The 20,515-nt window shown below is 43.8% G+C and overlaps 1 protein-coding gene across 1 annotated transcript in view; it reads right to left on the bottom strand.

Moving 5' to 3' along the window:
- Positions 1 to 5,261: 5,261 nt before the first annotated feature.
- LOC139558596 (teashirt homolog 1-like) overlaps positions 5,262 to 20,515 on the bottom strand; it is a 34,846-nt gene continuing 19,592 nt past the window's right edge. The window contains exon 2 of the mRNA XM_071373825.1: positions 5,262 to 9,764. Coding sequence (XP_071229926.1) covers positions 6,382 to 9,764 — 3,383 coding nt within the window. The 3' untranslated portion in view covers positions 5,262 to 6,381. The remainder of the gene's footprint in view (positions 9,765 to 20,515) is intronic.

The raw sequence follows: 20,515 nt of genomic DNA, 5'->3' as shown, positions 1-20,515 counted from the left end.
CGTTTCCCTTTGTATTCATTTTGTGAGGACGAAATGAACGTACAACGATATGTTGTTGCAAGACTTTACATTCACTAACCATGTTTCCAGCCACAGTGTTTATGCAAGTAAAGGAATACCATGTAAAGAAAATCAACAGCTGTGATGGAAACCGGACGTTTCGGTACAAGTTTATAAATCCCTACAGATAATTTGTTCGTTCGACACATTGGTGGGACCTTTTTTGTGTCTGTAAAATTCATAATGCGAGAAATTACGGTGGAAATGCCTTTATGAGCACATATTGATATAATAACCATCATATCGATGACATGGTGTGTGGTCCTCCGACTAGGACCTGGAAAACCATACAGTTTATTAGGCTACAGATGAAATACATTGTGATGAACTTCACAGGGTGGTGAAAGTTTACAATAAGTATCGAGGGTCTTATTCTGGTGACATAGTGATCGATGCTTGACTGCAGTTTGACAAATACAAATATTCTTATCCATAATAATCTCATCATGTAGACTAGCCTACCCGCACAGCCTACCTGCACTGTAGGCTATCTGCGAGCTGTTGGGTAGAGCACACGTACCAAGACTAGAGGAGGCACATTTGCTATTTAAAGCAACAGCTTTTGTGACAAAACTATCGGTAGAGTCGATAATGCAATGGAAACATATTGAACTTTTTATTTTGTATTCGGTACATGAAAACTGAAGGAAAAAAATTCTGTTTTGTGTGCACTACTTCATCATCACACCCTTTTGGTGGGAAATTGCGCATATTTTCTTGATGCAGATTTTTTAATATTCACATGAAAATCTGTCACCAATTGGATGGAAACATTGCTACTTTCTCCAATTGTCTGGCCACCAATACATCATGGAATGATATTTTCAAAAATAGTCAAATTCATTCGCAGTACACTGCAGCACTCTGACTCAGGGCTTTTCCTTTCGATTATTATAAATCGGAAACAAATAGAATTCATCATGAGGCCTTTTGCTGTTAACACCCTTTTGCTTAACATCATATGTATGCCACTGCCTGTGTGTGTGTGTTTGTCGGGTACTATTGATGACATCTAGCCAATACATTTTTCTGTTTTTCTTTAAAGCAAAGAAAGAGGAATCGCAAGAGAACAAACAAAACATTGGCTGACTGATTGAGGGGCTGTGTTTGTGTGATGACAGCTCCTTTACAAAACGGGCAAATGAAATCTAGGAAAACATATATTCATATTTCCTGTGGTTGAAAGCAATGCTGGTCCATGTTAAAACTTAATTCTGTGATTGGGCTTTTCTATCATGTGTAATGCCTTCAGAAACTATTCACACCCCTTGACTTTTACCACATTTTGTTGTGCTACCACATTAATTTAAAATGGATTAAATGTAGATTGTGTGTCAATGGCCTACACACAATACCCCATAAGGTCAAAGTGGAATTAGGTTTTCAGAAATGTTTACAAATGTGCTTAACAAGTCACATAAGTTGCATGGACTCACTCTGTGCAATAAAAGTGTTCAACATGATTTTTTGAATGACTACCTCATCTCTATACCCCACACATGAAATTATCTTGTAACGTCGGCTTCCAACTCACACCCTCAAACATGTAGGTCCCCTGAACGCAGCTCACTCTCCAGAACCCAATCACCTGAATTCTAATCACCTGTTCACACACCTGTGTCATTATCACACTATTTAGTTCAATTCTTTGCACCTCATCACTGTGAGGTATTGTTTGTTTTGTGACACACGTCTTTCTGAGCTCTTTTTTCCCCCCTTGATTTTACTCCTCCCGTGTATGATAGTTGTTGCCTGCCTCACTAACGCCTTTTGGCTATTCCCTGCCTGTACTTTAGCCTATCGGATTTCCTGTTATCTACCCATTGCCTGATCTCCCAGATGATGTTACTAGCCTTTTCCCTGACTGTACTGTTGCCCTTTTGGACCCCCTGTGTATGACCTTCTGCCTGCCCCTGGACCCAGCTACCTGCCTCTTCCTGTGGTCCTTTGCAATAAACACCTGCTGCGCCATGCGCTTGAAACCAGCTCTCTGTCTCCCCTTGTGTTCATTACATATCTGTAAGGTCCCTCAGTCGAACAGTGAATTTCAAACACAGATTTAACCACAAAGACCAGGGAGGTTTTCCAATGTCTTGCAAATAAGGGCACCTATTGGTAGATGGCTAAAAAAAACTAAGCACATATTGAATATCCTTTTGAGCATGGTGAAGTTATTAATTACACTTTGGATGGTGTACAGTATCAATACACCCGGACTCTACAAAGATAGTCATCCTACCTAACTCTTTTGCTGGAGAGGAAGGAAACCGCTTAGGGATTTCATCATGAGGTCAATGGTGGCTTTAAAACAGTTACAGAGTTGATTGGCTGTTATAAGAGAAAACTGAGAATGGATCAACAACATTGTAGTTACTCCACAATACTAACCTAAATGACAGAGTGAAAAGAAGGAAGCCTGTACAGAATAAAAGTATTCCAAAACATGCAACCTGTTTGTAAAAAGGCACTAAAGTAACTGCAAAAAATGTGGCAAAGAAATTAACTTCATGTTCTGAATACAAAGTGTTCTGTTTGTGGCAAATTCAACACAACACATCACTGAGTACCACTAGTCATATTTTCAAGCATGGTGGTGGCAGCATCATGTTATGGGTATGCTTGTCATTGGCAAGGACTAGGAAGTTTTTGGGGGTAAAAATAAACAGAATAGAGCTAAGCACAGGCAAAATCCTAGAGGAAATCCTCGTTCAGTCTGCTTTCCAACAGTTACTGGAAGACAAATTCAACTTTCAGCAGAACAACAACCTAAAACACAAGGCCAAATATACACTAGTTGTTCCTGAGTGGTCTAGTTAGTTTTGACTTAAATCACCTTGAAAATATAGGGCAAGACTTGAAAATGGCTGTTTAGCAATGACCAACCAATCAACAACCAACTTGACAGAGCTTGAATATTTTTTTAAATAATGTGTGAATATTATACAACCCAGGTGTGCAAAGCTCTTAGAGACTTACCCAGAAGGACTCACGGCTGTAATCACTGACAATGGTATTAGGTCTAACATGTATTGACTAAGGGGTGTGAATATTTGTGTCAATTAGATATTTCTGTATTTCATTTTCAATAAATTTGCTAATATTTCAAAAGAAAAAATCACTTTGTCATTATGGGATATTGTGTGTAGATGGGTGAGAGAAAAAATACAGTTAATCCATTTTGAATTCAGGCTGTAACACAACAAAACAAAATGTGGAATAAGTCAAGGCGTATGAATACTATCTGAAGGAACGGTATACGTGCAGCATGTGATACCAGACCATGAGTTCAAATGGCCTTGAGCGTTTGCTGGAGCCTTTAGTACCAGATGGTTTGCACATTAGGGACTGTTCCATTGGTTTCATTGTGCCAAGCAAGCTCAATCAAGCACAGGTAAAGCATTTTTAATTCAATTCCAGTAGATTGTAGACTATACCACTCAACCAGCAACTTCTTTACATAAAGGGAACTTGGTAAGTGGAGCCCACATCTACCCAATCAGTGACTAAACATAAGCCGATACATAATTTCTTAAGATACTGTACCTGAACTTCTCCCAATAAATGTTTTCCTTTTAAGAATATTTCCACCTGTTTGTACCAACTGAACAAACCCCATATATTCGTTTTTCAAAGCAGTGTTTACCCCCAATGTTTATGTCCCATGTCAACTCAACTTTTCTCTGTGACTTAAATCCCTTAGAATGTGTTTTTTTCTTTATATGACTTCCAGGTACTGACTTCCCCGGCTCCTTATTGTTTCTCTCTAAAGTGCCTCAGGCGAGTGTAAAAGAGATGTGTTGGGTGGCAGTACTGTGTCATCTTAAATACCTCCCGGAAGAAACCTGCCATGCCCCCTTTATCGAGTTCCCAGGTGCCTCAGAGAAATTGGAGGCTTAATTCTATAATACATCTGAAACTGTTAAGTCCCTCACAAATCCTAATGACAATGTCCTTTATTCTCTATATTTTGGCAAGAGAAGTGACTAAGCCTACTGTATATACCCATTTCCTATGGTAACTTACATTTGAAGCTATTCCTACTGGGATTAAATGTGCTGAGCGTCAATTCTTTGAGTTCTGATTTTCTCAAATAGTCAGATGCCATTGACTACTGATCTCTGAACTTGTGGAGGACAATTGTTCTGGTCTATCTGTGATGGCATAGAAACTAATCTCATACTGTAATATATAATGTGTATGTAACATTATCTAATGAAATTATTGGATTGGGCAGAGGATATTAGATTTTGCTATCATCAAAACATTAAGTTTAGTTCTCTACCGGTCACACTGGTGTAACTATGATACTATTTAACCAATGAATTATGGCACATGACATACGCAACACTTATGACTATACTATGACACCTGTCATTACCAATCCACTGACATTCAAGAGATTCATAATATTATTTGATTGACTGATGTGTACGCTTTTGGGAAACTATTTGTCCGTTCAAGTAAAAGAGAGTTTGAGATGATATATTCTCTCTCATACCCAGTATTGTTATTTTTCTCTGTGGCCACAACACATAACCGTCCCGTAATTGAGTTGAAAGGAGTAAATGTTTGATTCCTGAGGCCCACGAATCCCCCCGGAATCCAGTGTGTTGCGTGCGAGGCAAAGCTATGCAAATCTGCTTAACTGTGCCTCCCGATGTCGCCGTCTGCTCTGCAGGTAGCTGCATTGTGGCCTTACTTACGATTACAGCGATTTACATAGTCTAAGCGCTAGGACTGCGCTAAGATCATTAACAAAAGGGGAAGGCCGTCACCAGAAACAGCAAACTGCTATGAGAAGACAGAGAAGCTTAACAGGCGCCGTTGTGCCAAACCCACACGTTTCTCGACTCCATTGTCACGTGAATCTCTTCAAAGTGCAGCTTGTTGTTTGTTGGTCCCTGTGACACATTACCTCGTTTCTGTGACTTCATTAATGCTCATTGGTGTGTGTCATCAAGAGGCTGACAGACAAAACACACAATTTGACAGTCAATATGAGTGTCTCTAATCAGTGATAGACAAACTACATATGAAAGGTCATGTCTTGACCACTTAAAACACAAACATTATTCCGAGGGTCAGGTTATCTTGAAGCCCGAGAATTTACATATCCATTACGAATAAATAAAAATGTATGTTTTCCTCCATGATGCTACATAGCCTTATTGAAAATAAATCTCCAATTTAACAAAGCAGAATCCAGGTTTAGAGTTTATTTTACAATTGCAGAAAAAAACAATACTTTCATGATTTAGAGGATAGAATTCTGAACAGTATTAATGATAAAACATTGAAATGTATAATTTATTGTGCATTGCATGTTTATTTTAACATACAGTACCATGCATCAGAAGAGATGGCCGTGTAGTTATATTTAATCATGTAAACCACAACGAAGGACCTACTTTTCATTGAAAAAGGACATGTTCTGGCTCTACAGTATATATATATACTGTATATATTTATACCTATATACAGTACATAGTTATTTATTTTTTCCATATTTTCTATAAAGTGACAATATAAAAATGCACACAGTACAAAGAATGTTGAGCTTCTGCCAATAGCAAGATATGATTACATACATTTACACATACTTGCTGATCATTTATATATTTATCAGTTTTAAAACTTAATTTACAAGTTGAAACTGAAGCGGCACACAATCATAAAAATACAACTGGTATCAAAGCAAATATGGCAATACCACCATTAAATAATACTTGATTAGTTAAACAAATATGCAGAGAAAAGCTGAACATATTCATGAGTATTCTGTTCTTTCTGCAGTTTGTCATTAGGCCTACATTTCATCCTTTAACATGTTCTACCCCATATGCAATTTTGAGGTGATCAGGAGAAGTGAGAATCTAAACGTTGAAATATCATCGTGCCATGGAGTATATTTTAACAATCCTAATGTGTACCTCTTCATAGTAGCCCAAGTGCAGAAATCCTTCTTACTTTTTCTCTTAAAATGTATTTTCAATATGATTAGTTGAAAACAACAAAAAACCTTCATATCAATCATACATTTTCAGAATGTGTGTTTGTGTCAACATTTTTTTTAAATGTTGGTTTAATCTTAATTCACTGAAAAACATGCACAGACAAAAGATCCTAAAGATCATAGACACGATCTGCTAAAGGTGTGTTGAAAAATAAAAGACAACTGAAATCCAAAACAGAACATGGCCCAGTTTTATGACAGCAGTTACTTCGGACTGATTCCAAAGTCTCAGTTGAGATGCAGTGCAGTATTGAGATATAGTGCAACGATTCAGTAATCAGTCATGCCATCAGCTTTCTCCACCTCATTTAGGCTTTATCAAACTTTTCTAGTTCAGTGACAAAGATGAGGTGGTCCTCCGGCGACTTGCCATGTGTTTTGCTAAGGTGAAGCTTGACCGCGTGCTTGCTGACAAAGGTCCGATTGCAGAGCGTGCACTGAAATACAGAGCCTGAGTCTTCCTCGGTAAGTCCTAGGGAACTGAAAGTCTTCTCTGTTATCATTCTGGTAACTGCCTGCTCCTCCCTAATGTGATCTATTGAAAGCTTGGAGAGGTCCTTCATGCTGAAGCCTAAGTGGGACTCCAAATGGTTTATGTAAGAGGAAGGAGTCCTAAATTGAGAGGCACAGTCACTGCACAGAAACAGGGGCTGGCCCGAGTCAATGTTCTTCAGGAATTTTGTCCCGCCTGTCCTCCTCAGCTGGTACTTGACGTTGGCCAGCCAATGGGAGATAGTGGTCAAGGAGAGACCGGTGAACTTGCAGATGTGGACCCGCTCCTGGGGGCCGAGGTCAGTCATGACGAACTTGCCGTCAGACGTCTCCCGAAGACAGGAGGTAAACTGGGCCTGAAGGATGAGGAGGTGCTGAGGATTCCAGTTGGACTGCCGGCCTTTCCTTTTCTGGACTGCAGAGAGCTCCTCCAAGCCATCCTCGAAGGCGCTGTTGTCCGCATCAGATTTCTCCGAGATGGAGGACGGAGTGGAGGATTTGGGCGTCAGACGGCCAGTCAGGTTCTTGACCATGTCGGAGATGTCCATCAAAGCATTTTGGGACGACAGAGATTCAGACAAGCTTGAGAGGATGGGTCTGTTGCTGTTATTGGTATTACAGTTGGTAGTGCTGTTTAGCGTAGTGGAGGTGCTGTTCGCAGTTAGTCCGTTAGTGACTTTGGATTTCGTCAAGTCCATGGGCTGGTCATTGTTGTCATAGAATCGATTGATTGACTGAACTTGTTTGACCTGAGTGGAGATGTTCATGGGCTTCTCCAGCATGCTATTACTGATCTTGTACAGCTTCGACAGAGGGTCTAGATAGGGTGTGGCCGTCTTTGAGGCCTTTCCCAAGTGATTGTTCATGATGGACTGCAACGCACTGAGGGGGTTGACAAAAGGCTGCTCCGGTGAGTGATCAGTGATGATTCCCAAGCTGTTACAGCTGTTGCCAACTGCCGTGTTTGGCACGTCTGTTCCGTTCTTCGTTGACAAATCTGCTTTGTTGTCTTTTGCCTCTCCCTCTCTGCTTCTAGGCTCACTCTGATCCTCTACGGCAACGTTTTTCACTGGCTTGTTGAGGCCATCCACCTTGGGTGAGCCCTTCCTCTCCTTGGACAGTGGAGAGGGTGACTTGGCAGATCTCGCTTTGCATTTATTTTCGGAGGCCTTTTCCTCCTTCTCCTTCTTCACAGTGACTTTCCCTGTGACTTTTTCCACCAGCTCTTCCATGGCCAACACATTGTTCTTGTGGCTTGGAGGTGGGGAAGGGCTGCTCGGAGAGTGGATCAGATTGCTGGAGTCAGAGGACATCATCTTCAAGCTGCTAGTGCTGAACAAGGGTTGAACCACATGGACACTCTGCATGGAGGACTTCAAAGACCCATGGAGCTGGTAGGCAGCGTGGATGCTCGGGTAGCCAGCACCACCCCAAGTGGGTGTCCCAGTCTGGGCCTTGATGATTGCACTTGACACAGTGAACTCTAAGGACTTCAGGATATCCACACCTCCTTTGGGAGTCTGCTCCAGGTCTTCCTCTGTGAGATACTTGTAATGTCCAGCCTTGCCTGGTTTCTCGCATTTCTCAGTCGGATCCTCTTTCTCCTCTTTGATCTTCTTCTCTGGTTCACTCATCTCCATGTTCTCCTCATGCTCCTCCCTTTTCTCTTCAGTGGAGGAGGAGTGCAAGGGAGGAGAATCAGGCTGTGACTTCACATTGGGAACCGGGAGTCGTGTAGAGGTCGGAGGGAGAGGAATGGACTGTATATTTTCCTCAACCACGGGGTCAAACACCAACTGCTTCCCCTTTTTGGACGCTGAGTTGGTCACTTTCAGAAAGTGTCCTGTGACCATCATGTGGGCGGTCAGTTGTTGCAGGGTGTCGTGGGAACTCCCACACTCCATGCATTTGAGGATCTGGGCCTTACGCGCCTCAAACTGCCAGGTGTAACTGGCGCCATTTTGGTAGCCGTAGCGGTTATTTGCTGTGACATAGGGGTTAACCACTTTCTGGTCTTTTGAGGTCTCTCCCAGGTGTACACCAGGTGTGTTGTGGACAGACTCCGGTGAGCATGGGGACACCAAGTCCTGAAATGCTCTTTTTCTGTTAGGGGGCACCAGCTTTGAGACGAGGGCTGACATGGGTTCTTTTAGAGGCACTTTCTGGTAGTGTTTCGTTTTGATCATGTGGACGCTCAGGTCCTGCAGGGATTCAAAGGAGTGTCCGCAGTACATGCACTTGAGCACCTTTTGAGCATCCTCCTTTCCTTCCATCTCCATGAGGGAGCGCTTACGGGGCTTGGACCACCTCTTTCCCCGCTCCTCCTCCTTGTCTTTGTTGTCATCACGGTAGTGGCCTGACTCACTCATGTGCACCGTGAGCCCCACCAATGTGTCATAGGCTCCGCTGCAGTCCTTGCACCGGAACTTGCTGGCACCGGTGAACACCGGGCCGTAGAGCTTGTTGTTCTGCCGGTACAGCTGCACAGTGCTGAAGAGGCTCGGCTCGGGGAGGAGATTGTATGGTGTATGCTGAAAAGTTTTGGCCAAAGCTGCTTGGTGCCAGTCGTAGGCCACTCCACCTGTGTTGACAGTGTTGGTAGTATTAGCGGTGCTTGTAGCACTAGTGTTGCTGGTAGTGTTGGTAGGGGCAGAGGTGCCACTGCTGCTATTGCTGTGGTTATTATTGTTCACAAGGCTGTTAGCATGACTGTTAAGGATAACGTTGCTCCCCTTGTGGCTGCTTCCATTGCTGTTGCTGATCACACTGCTGACCTTGTTGCTGTTACTTCTCAGCATGTCCATGGTGATGCTGGACCAAGAGGCTTCAGAGATCAGGTTAGCATAGACGGCTTTCATCTGCGCCAGGCTGTCCTGCAGAGACAGGCCGTTGGGGACCTTCGGGGGTTCTACTTCTCCTCTGACTGCCTCTTCCTCCTCCTTATCAAGTCCGTCCTTGGAGGGAGTACTCTGGAAGTCAATAAGCTGGTCGCTGGCATCACTGAGCGGAGAGGCATAGCCGGCGTCTGGGTTGGTCCCATTGCTGAGCGGGGAGTTCTGGAAGCTGAATCGGTCCCCGGCGTCGTCATCCTCGTTGCAGAGGTACTCGCCGTCATGGCCGTCTAAGGAGAGGCCGTCGTCCTGCAGGTGCTCCTCATCGATCTTGTCATCAGCCTTAAATTCCTCCTCGTCCCCATAAGCTGAAAAACACAAGAGGAGAGAAAAAGGGACATCAGCCAACTCATTGGGGCAGAACATTCCATCAGATGTGTATAAAGATTCTTGATGTGTTTATCCCGTAATGTGTGTTTGTGTTTAACGTGTGTATACCATGCATGTCTGTATCTCTGAGTGTGTAAGAGTGGGTGGGTGTAATGACTCTTAAAATATTTTAGTCAATAGTCCTGGCGGAGGACGCAGCTTTGCAATTATAAAAGTGGCAAACATCCATATCTTGACGATGATAGATAGTCCCCTACACTGTGCAGCCTAACGAAGGTATCAAACAGTATGGCTCAGCAAGGGTAAAGGAGAACACAGATGAGCAAGAGGAATATTTCCCCTTGAGTTCAAAAACTAGGGACACAAGCACAATTCTACATGATGGAAAACCGGTTCCCAAAGCAGCAGATGCATATTAATCAACACTGAGAGTCCACTGCGTTTGACAAAAAAGGTCAGTAGCCTACATTCAGTATGTTATAACTTGTTTGTTGCTTTGTAGTGCTTTTATGTTTTAACTACATGCTATCATACACTCTATATGGATGTATACTGTTGAATGCAAATATACAAAAGAAAGTTGCCAGTCTTAAATCCTATCCATTTCAAATATCCAAATGATTATGACTGCCCAGAAAAAAAGGTGACCCCAACAGTCACAAGCCAGTTCCTGTACTAAAATGGCTTCCTCTCTTCTAGATGAAGGGCACTGACTCTCTCTGACTTTGAACCAGTCTCTGCTGCCACTGTGCCACTCACACCCTGCCCGTGACGTGTGATATAGCGATAGCGGGTGAGCGTGCCAGGCCCTCGGCTGGGATGGCATAGAGTTGGCATTGGCAGTGGAAGTCCTCACAGTATGACGCGTGGAAATTGCCGGTGGACATGACATGCCATGTTGTCACCGTCCATGCTGTACTAGTTCTCAGGGAGTCAAGTGTGCTGGCTTGCGGGAAGAAGGGAAACAGTGTTACCCACAGAGGATGGGGGCATGAGTTCTGAGTATACTTTCTCCACACAGAATGACTGTCAAGGTTATACCAAGGTTCCTCTATATTTAATCATAGTACTAAATCATAGTATTTGTAAAAAAAAATCTGAATTGAGGAAAAACTACACATTTGACCTATACGTTTATAAAAATAAAGACATGTTTTCTTCAACATCAACAAGATGATGTAGTCCTTATGTGGTAGTTCATCAGATAAAGGACGATTAAATGTTTAATGAGTAACAACAGCACGGCTATGGTATGTGGCTAATGAAATAGCATTTTCCTCTGGATTTGACACTTAAGTGTTGCCAGCCTCGAAAAGAGAATAATGGAACTCTTTGTCGGGGCACAAGATGAGAGAAAAATACTCCATCCATACCATTTACTTAATGACCATTATGGAACGGGACCGAGCACTTAACAAGGCACTGCCTGTGTTGATCAGCTGCCTGAGTGGTTATCTTTAATGGCAGACAAACGACATGGGATTCCAACCCCTGTAGCTATGCAGGAATTATGGCAGAAATGTTACTTTGAGAATACGCCTATAACCAGCGTCAACTGTCTCTCAAGTATAATTCCAGGCCCTCTGGACTCCGAGACAATGTCAGACATCAACTTTATCTAACCTGCACTAAGTAGCAAATTAAGAATTGTAGAGGAACGTATTTCCAACTGTCAAACCTGTTAGAATTTTGCAATATTATGTAATGTTTCATTCAATATGAAAATGTGCTGCACGGTAATCGTAAAGGAGAAATACATCGAGAAAAGGATAGAGAGAGGGAGCGAGAGAGTGAAAGAGAGACAGAGACAGACAGATGGAGACAGTGCTCGGGCAGTTCACCTTATCCTCTCCCATAAGATGCTTGTCCAAGGTGCCAGTATCAGTCTCTAGCGAGGAGGCAGATGTGCTGTCAGCCCCAGAACAGCGTGTTGCCGCTCAGGCCCATAATCAGAGAAGACATAATACCTGATGTTTGTGAGCTGCCATTTACTGCTGCCTGGGAAAAGCTGGAGGGCCATAAGCAACTGTGACTACGGTGTGTGTGTGTGTGTGTGTGTGTCTCAGTCTCTGTGTCTGCGTGCGTGTGCTGGTATAAATGTGTACGAACATCCATCGCTGTGCTAGCGTGTACTGAATATGTGTACACGTACACACAAAAGATAATACTACACTATTGCTCACATAATACCTGCAATCTATCTGTCCAATATTACAACTATGCCTACCCCAGAGCCCGACATTACACGCTTTCAAAAAGAATCAAATTCGAGCCAATGTCAAATGTCGGTGTATTGTCAAGAGCATTCCGTATTCCATTTCATTGGAGCGTTTGGTTGAGTACCTCAAAGCACTGAAAACTCCCCCATCACGCTTACTCTCTCGCCGTCTCTAAATAGCCCATCACGCTAAAGAACGCACCCCCCCCAAAAAAATTGCCGTCTCTACTATAGTTACCCGTAGCTCTTAATGAGTGGAATGGGTAAAGAGGGAATGCCTTGACAGAAAAGACAGACAACCTGACACCTCTTAAAAATAAAGTCAGTCTTTTCCTGCACACACCTCAGCCCAGACCCCCCCCCCCCCCCCCTACACACACACACTTCCTCCGACATCTCCAGTCTGCTGCCTCCACCTCGACAGCCATCAAATCAAATCGTATTTGTCACATGCGCCGAATACCGTGAAATGCTTACTTACAAGCCCTTAACCAACGACGCAGTTCAAGTGTCAAATCATGTATCAGGTGTTCGGGTCAGGGTGGTGGGTGTCAGTGTCCACAAACAAGACGTTTTTTCTAAGCGAAAGAAGAAAGAAACAACATAGAAGTCGGACATTTTTTCTTCTTCTCTCCCTCCTTTTTTTGCCATCTGTGGGGGAAAAAAGAGCTCCTGGTGCCACCGGCGGCTAATAAGGCAATCAGAGATGGGGAGATGCTGACACTACTCGTTGAGCCGCCCGCTTTCAAGCTTCACTCAGAACAATGGAGAGAGGGGGAGGGAGAGGGAGGGGGGGGATTAAAATTGGGCAGGGAAGGAAGGGGGATGCTGTTGTGGTTGTCAGTCAAAAACAGAGAGAAAATAAAAATAAGCCCACTTTGTGCTGTCATGGAGAATGGAAGAGGAAAAGGTTTGTAGCAAAAAAAGCAGGAAAAAAGGTGCATTTAGGAGTTAGCTGACAGAGGTGTGAGCAGGAGAGTTCGTCTGTCTATGGGTGGGTCTGAAATGGTAGAGGGAAAGTATGTGAAATTGACTGTAACCTGAGGCAGCAAGATACAAAGGAGAAGGTGTGCATTTGTGTGTGTTTGTGTGTGTGAGTGAGGGTTAGCTTGTAAGCATATATTCCTATCTATCCACCTGGTGTGCTAGGGAGATATTCTGTGTGAATGTATCTATCAGGTGTGTCCCTGTGTGTGTGTGTGTTAGTGTTGCTCTCACTACATTCATGTGTTTTTTGTATCTGACAACCCATGTGTGTGTTTGTCACTAAGTGTTTGTGTCAGTGTCAATGGCATGTGTGTGTGTTAGTATGTGTGTGCGCGCAAATGTGTGCGTCAGTGTGTGTGTCAAACACAGAGGGGACGTGTGACGGCTGTGGAAAGGAGAGGGAGAGCAGGCCATCTGCGTCCAGAGACGAGCCTGTCACTTTGGCCCGGGCTTCCTCCAGACAGGTGACACCTCGGCAGGACACTACCGGGCCTTTGCTGTCACACACACACACACACACACACACACACACACACACACACACACACACACACACACACACACACACACACACTAAGTGTATAGTACATAGATAAAAACAGACGGACATTCTCACAGTCGCTCACACGCAAACATGTACAAGCCTTCTCTATGCCAAGCTCAAATCTGTGATATAATACTACATTCATCAACAAATTGTCATCTGTTATAGCGAAGTATAAAAACAACCTTCGTACTCTCACAGTACTGTTTCTGCATTGTGTCTATGGCACAGAGTTTGTGATACCATGCACAATGAATTCCCAACTAGCTGTGCTTCCTCTCACACGCACTACTGCGTTGACATTCAAAAATTACATCAGAACAACTTGAGAATCAACTGCTTCAAAACAAAGTAGATGGAAATGAAGTTTTGCTTTCCGAGAGAACCCGGCAGTTTCTCTCTGCATATGATGTTATATTAGAACGTCTGAAAAATGGAGTCATTTCACATACTGTATATTTCTCCTTGCTCGTTTCTCTTGTGCAAATCTGCCACTTAAACCCATAATGCTATCTGTCATGGGACGCTGAGGCTACACCATTTGGCTGGTGTCAAACTTAACCAAAAGCCTTCGGGAGAGAGACAACGTGAGACAGGGAGCGAGTGCAGTTGAGCGCGAAGCAGCACCACCGAATTGCAACTCACACACATGCCACACACACACCCCTCTCAACCCTCCTTATTTATTTACTCTGTCTCTGAGAAGAGGACCAATCCCGGCAGTCATTTGTGGTGCTAATGTCCAATTCCGCCTGCTCTCACTCCTCTGATTTAGCCTGTGTCGGGCTCTCTTCTATTCCAGACGGGCAACCGAGTCGCCGTTTAGACGCCCTTCAAAATGGGGGCTGAAACGTTGCGAGTCGTATTCCTTTCTCCCCGCTTTCGCTTTGTCACCGGCCCCTCCGCTGTGATGGCTTTGGACAGGCCTGATCAGTGTGTGTCATTTAACCTGCATGGTGTATGTGTGTGTGTGTGTGTGTGAGGGAGAGGGGGACAGTGGGACAGGCTGTAAATAAAATGACATTATTTCCTCTGTCCTATCATGTAGAAAAGCCAATTATGGTAATGCAGAGCATGTCAGGGAGAATACAACACAATCTCTTTCTCCTTCTCCCCTTCTCTTTCTTTCTTCTTCTTCTCTGGGACAGCCACTGCTGCACATGCCGGGGTGGTGTGATCCTGTCTGTTCCAAGCGCTAGCGGGCCCGATGCTAAAGCAAGCTGGCGTTTAGGCCTAGTGCCTACGTTCCCTAAGACTAACTGAGGAAAAACTGCCAGACCTTTTCATTTACGTCTGTGTGTAAAAGGGTCGACAGCATAGGCTTCATTTCGAGATGATTCTCAGTTGTTCTCTTTGTAAAACCTTTTTTTTTTAAAGCCACAGGGCATCCTACTGGTTGGGCATTTTATTTACTGTAATGGTGAGGACATCTTAGTTTTTTTTTTTTTACTTCTCTCATGACTGCTGATGGTATATAATCTCCTTTAAGAAATAATGAAGGTATTATTCAGCAAGCAAAGTTTGAATGCTATTTCGGGTGTCCAAACCAATTTGCCCCTCAACATGCCCAGGCACAATCTACAGCAGGGAAGAGCAATCCCAGGCCCCGTCCCTGCAGGAGAACTTTTGGTAGGCAGTCATTGTAAATAAGAATTTGTTCTTAACTGACTTGCCTAGTTAAATAAATAAATTCTGATTTTACCCCTCTTTTTCCATCATACAATCCTTGCTTAGGGAGTTACCCTAAGCACGGGGGGGGGCTTTGAAGTTCTGAGGCTTGTTTTACAGACTCCACCCACCTCTCTCCAGTATAACGACCCCTCCCACCTATATAAAGTGACATTGATTTGTGTTGCCGTGGATTCTGTGGAGTGGCCGCTATAAATTAATATATGCTTTTCCCTCAACTTCCTCTTAGAAAAGTCTGTTCACAGTTCCACGCCCCCCAATCCCCGCCGCCCAAGTGGAATAATTAACCATATGGCACAATACCTGCGGGGCCTCCAGTAGCTGGTGTACTGTTCCAGCAGGACGTGCAAATTCATCTACTCGGCTTTCCAAATCTTCATGAGGTGGAGGACAACAATGTTTGCTACGCAACTGAGTGCCCGTGTTCACTTTTGACAAGACATATGAAATGTCGGATAAAGATAATAAAGACGTATAATGCAAATACGAAGTTGTATTAAGATAATTTGATATGATACACCTTTTATCAAAGGTATAATATATTTGTGCCTTCTCATCCACCTTTCGAACACGCCCCCATTCACATCGACGGGGATGTAGTGGAGAGGGTCGAGAGTTACAACTTCCTTGGTGTCCACATCACCAACAAACTATCATGGTCCAAACACACCAAGACAGTTGTGGAGAGGGCACTACAACACCTTTCCCCCCCCTGGACACCGAAAAGATTTGGCATGTGTCCCTAGACACTCCCGGGTGGCGCAGTGGTCTAGGGCACTGCATCGCAGTGCTAGCTGCGCCACCAGAGTCTCTGGGTTCGCGCCCAGGCTGGGCTGGGTTCGCGCCCAGGCTCTGTCGCAGCCGGCCGCAACCGGGAGGTCCGTGGGGCGACGCACAATTGGCATAGCGTCGTCCGGGTTAGGAAGGGTTTGGCTGGTAGGGATATCCTTGTCTCAGTATGTAAAATGTAATAAAATGTATGCACTCTACTGTAAGTCGCTCTGGATAAGAGCGTCTGCTAAATGACTAAAATGTAATGTAAAATGTAGATCCTCAAAAAGTTCTATGGCACCATTGAGAACATCCTAACCGAGCAGTATGGCAACTGCATCCGACCGTAAGGCGCTACAGAGGGTAGTGCGTACGGCCCAGTACATCACTGAGGCCAAGCTTCCTGCCATCCAGGACTTATATACTGGCTGTGTCAGAGGAAGGCCCAATTGTCAGACCCCAGTCACCCAAGTCATAGACTGTTCTCTCTGCTATCGCACGGCAAGCGGTACCGGAGCGCCAAGTCTAGGACCAAAAGGCTCCTTAACAGCTTCTACCCCCAAGCCATAAGACTGCTGAACAATTAATTAAATGGCCACCCGGACTATATACATTGACCCCCCCGCCCCCTTAGATTTTACACTGCTGCTACTTGCTGTTTATTATCTATGCATAGTCATGTTACAAATTACCTTGACTAACCTGTACCCCCGCACATTGACTTGGTATCGTTACCCCCTGTATATAGCCTTGGTATTGTTATTTTATTGTGTTACTTTTTATAAAAAATTTACTGTAGTTTATGGAGTCAATATTTTCTTAACTCTATTTCTTGAACTGCATTGTGGGTTAAGGACTTGTAAGTAAGCATTTCACGGTAAGGTCTACACCTGTTGTATTCGGCCCATTTCTCTCACACACACACACACACACACACACACACACACACACACACACACACACACACACACACACACACACACACACACACACACACACACACACACACACACACACACACACACACACACACACACACACACACGTTTGTTTAAACCCTAAGGTTGTGTAGCACAATTCCCCTGTCATCTCCGAGTACATTAACTCGCTGGCCACAGCCAAATTATGCTAATGGCCTGCTAAAATGGGTCATATACTGTAGACAGTGCATTTTACATTAGCTTCAAACAATAGGGTAAGGGGAGGGGAGGTGACAGGACTATTGGGTTGTGGAGGGGGGAGTTCTATCATCTTTGACCACTGTGACATCCCCATCCAGAAGAGGGAGATAAGTCCGACATGAAGACATTACTAACGGTTTACTCACTGCATGTCTTCCACCACAAATTCTTAGTCATGGGAATAAATAATACATTTTAGGGGGTAGATCAGCTTTAATATTGCAGATAGATTGTAGCTTCTACCAATGCAATTGTCTACATCACTTCCAATTACCCAAAATATATATACACACATACATACACATACAGTACCAGTCAAAAGTTTGGACACATCTACACATTCAAGGGTTTATCTTTATTTGTAATACTTTCTACATTGTAGAATAATAGTGAAGTCATAAAAACTATGAAATAACACATATGGAATAATGTAGTAACCAAAAAAGTGTTAAACAAATGAAAATATATTTTACATTTTAGACCCTTCAAAAGTAGCCACCCTTTGCCTTGATAACAGCTTTGCACACTCTTGGCATTCTCTCAACCAGCTTCACCTGGAATGCTTTTCCAACAGTCTTGAAGGAGTTAGCACATATGCTGAGCACTTGTTGGCTGCTTTTCCTTCACTCTGCAGTCCAACTCATCCCAAACCATCTCAATTGGGTTGATGTCAGGTGATTGAGGAGGCCAGGTCATTTGATGCAGCACTCCATCACTCTCCTTCTTGATCAAATAGCCTTTACAGGAGGTGTGTTTTGGGTCATTGTCCTGTTGAAAAACAAATAATTGTCCCACTAAGCGCAAACCAGATGGGATGGCGTATCGCTGCAGAATGCTGTGGTAGCCATGCTGGTTAAGTGTGACTTGAATTCTAAATAAATCACTGACAGTGTCACTAGCAAAGCACCCCCACACCATCACACCTCCTCCTCCATGGTTCACGGTGGGAACCACACATGCGGAGATCATCCATTCACATCATCCACTCACAAAGACACAAATATCTCAAATTTGGACTCATCAGACCAATGGACAGATTTCCACTGGTCTAATGTCCATTGAACTTGGTCTTTTACAAAATAGGGCTATCTTCTGTATACCACCCCTACCTTGTCACAACACAACTGATTGGCTCAAACCCATTAAGGAAAGAAATTCCCCAAATTCACAAGGTAATTGTTAATTGAAATGCATTCCAGGTGACTACTTCATGAAGCTGGTTGAGAGAATGCCAAGAGTGTGCAAAGCTGTCATCAAGGCAAAGGGTGGCTACTTTAGTAGCGCACCTTTAAACTATTACAAACAAGCAGCATGAAACCTTAAAGTTAACTGATTCAGCAACAAACAAACAAAAATGTCACAAATAAACTTCTGGTAATCACTAATTTGAATCCCCTGCTCTTCGCTCCTGCATTGCAGTACATGTCTCTCTCCTTCCCTGTTCTCATTTTCTCCTTTCTCCCCTCCTCTGTTTGTCCATGTTCTCTGGGAGCCATCTTTGAGCAGCCATAGCGACGGGTGCAGTCTATAAATCACCTTTTCCCTCCACTGTCAACTCCAGGCTGCTCAGAGATGAGACAATGGCCATTATATCATAAGCACTGCAGAGCCAACCCCCATCTAGCTGGCTGCTGCTGTTAAAACCTATGCAACTACAAAGTCCCAACGTTTCGCTAATGTTAGCTGAATGTTACCGAACATAATGGACTAGTATAGCCTCTGCCCCCAATATCACTGCTTCTCTGAAATAATGCAACCAAAAAGTCCTAACGTTTTGCTAATGTTAGTTGAGCGTTAGTGTAGCCTACGACTCCCACCTGGTTAAGCTTTAAGTGAAGTGAAGCCTCTGCGTCATATAGTTATTTCTGAAGAGCTACATTTAAAAACCTATGGTTTTGGAAAGGTTAACAAAGTCAATATCGGACTGCTTCTAGAGCCACTATAAGCGCTCAGGTTTCGCTAAGGGTAGGACTCCGCCAAACATGTTCTAGGATAAGCAGTTCCTAAGACCACCTGCAGTGACATCCTTCCCATTGGTAGGGCCAAATTGAATCATGTGGGGACATTATTTGTATCACTATCTACCTATTCATTCCACAGGTATTCTTTGACTTCAAGGAATTCCAGGGAGCTTGACGAAATCCAGTCCTTAGTGTTTCTATCCAGTCCTAGTCTTTTCTCTGCACGAACTAAACCTAAAAACACATTAAAACAAACTGAAATCCACATGTACAAGAGTTTTCTCTGGGGAAAAAAAAGAAAACAAAAATAGGGCCTGTCCCTTTAAATCTCCCTCTGAAGTCACCTGTGTACAGCCCCCTGACAGTGGAACTTCCCTGGCCCAAACAACAGCTGCTCCCATCTCCTAGCAACAACCAGTTGATGGATGACCCCAAAGATGGATAATTACCATAAATCACTCTCTTTCTGCGTAGGAGAGAAAATGGCGAGGGAGAGAAAACAAAAGGCTTTCTCGGATACACCTTTCCATGAACCCTGTTGCATCAGTCACACTTTATTTGGTGAACATTTCCCATGAGGAAGAGAAGTTAGTAACCATCTATCTCCCTGATTGGATAATCACCGGTTGCTGCCCAATCGGCTTGGCCATAACAAAAATTGCAGCAAATCAAAAGTGACATTAAAACTTGTTATGGACAGATCTTTGCAAGTTTCTCGAAAGTCAGAGGCAGCGTTTTTTTATGGCTACATCCAGTGAATAGAGGCTGTAAAATGAAACCTGATAAGATGAATCGCGTAACAAAAAACTGTACTAGAGGAGGAGAGACAAAAGAAAACAAAGTGGACTGTGAAGGGAGAAAGGCAGCATGGGGGAGTGAATAGTGGTGAGAATGATGAGAGAGGGAGGGGGGAGAGAGAGAGGCAAGAAGAGGCCATGACCTCACCAGTTCTGTCTGGGTCTGGTTGCACAATAACCCATCAATCAACCCTTCCCTGTACCCTCAGCCCTCCCCTATATTCACATGGGCTGTCTGCTTTGTACACCGCCGAGGAACAACATGCACACACACAGGACACACACACACACACTCTTCCCTGAGACTGACCCCGTGTCTCTGCGGGAAAAACCCACACAGCCTGTGGATGAGTCAGATCAGAGACAGCAAACACATGTACGCAGGCACAGACACAGCGATCGCCAAATCGAAGTCACCGATCACATGAGAACATCGTCTTCGTTCCACAAAACAATGCCAACTCCATTCACATAAATGCAAACAACGTGACAGAAAATGGATCTTGTCACAGTGTTGCACTGATCTGTGTGGTCAAACAACCTCGTTTATACCTTTTAAGTAAAGCGTAACTGGACACTTC

Source organism: Salvelinus alpinus, chromosome 29, assembly GCF_045679555.1.
Source record: "Salvelinus alpinus chromosome 29, SLU_Salpinus.1, whole genome shotgun sequence".
In the NCBI taxonomy this organism is placed as follows: Eukaryota; Metazoa; Chordata; class Actinopteri; order Salmoniformes; family Salmonidae; genus Salvelinus; species Salvelinus alpinus.
The sequence above is the reverse complement of the archived record's forward strand: the minus strand, read 5'-3'. Positions and strand labels throughout refer to the sequence as shown.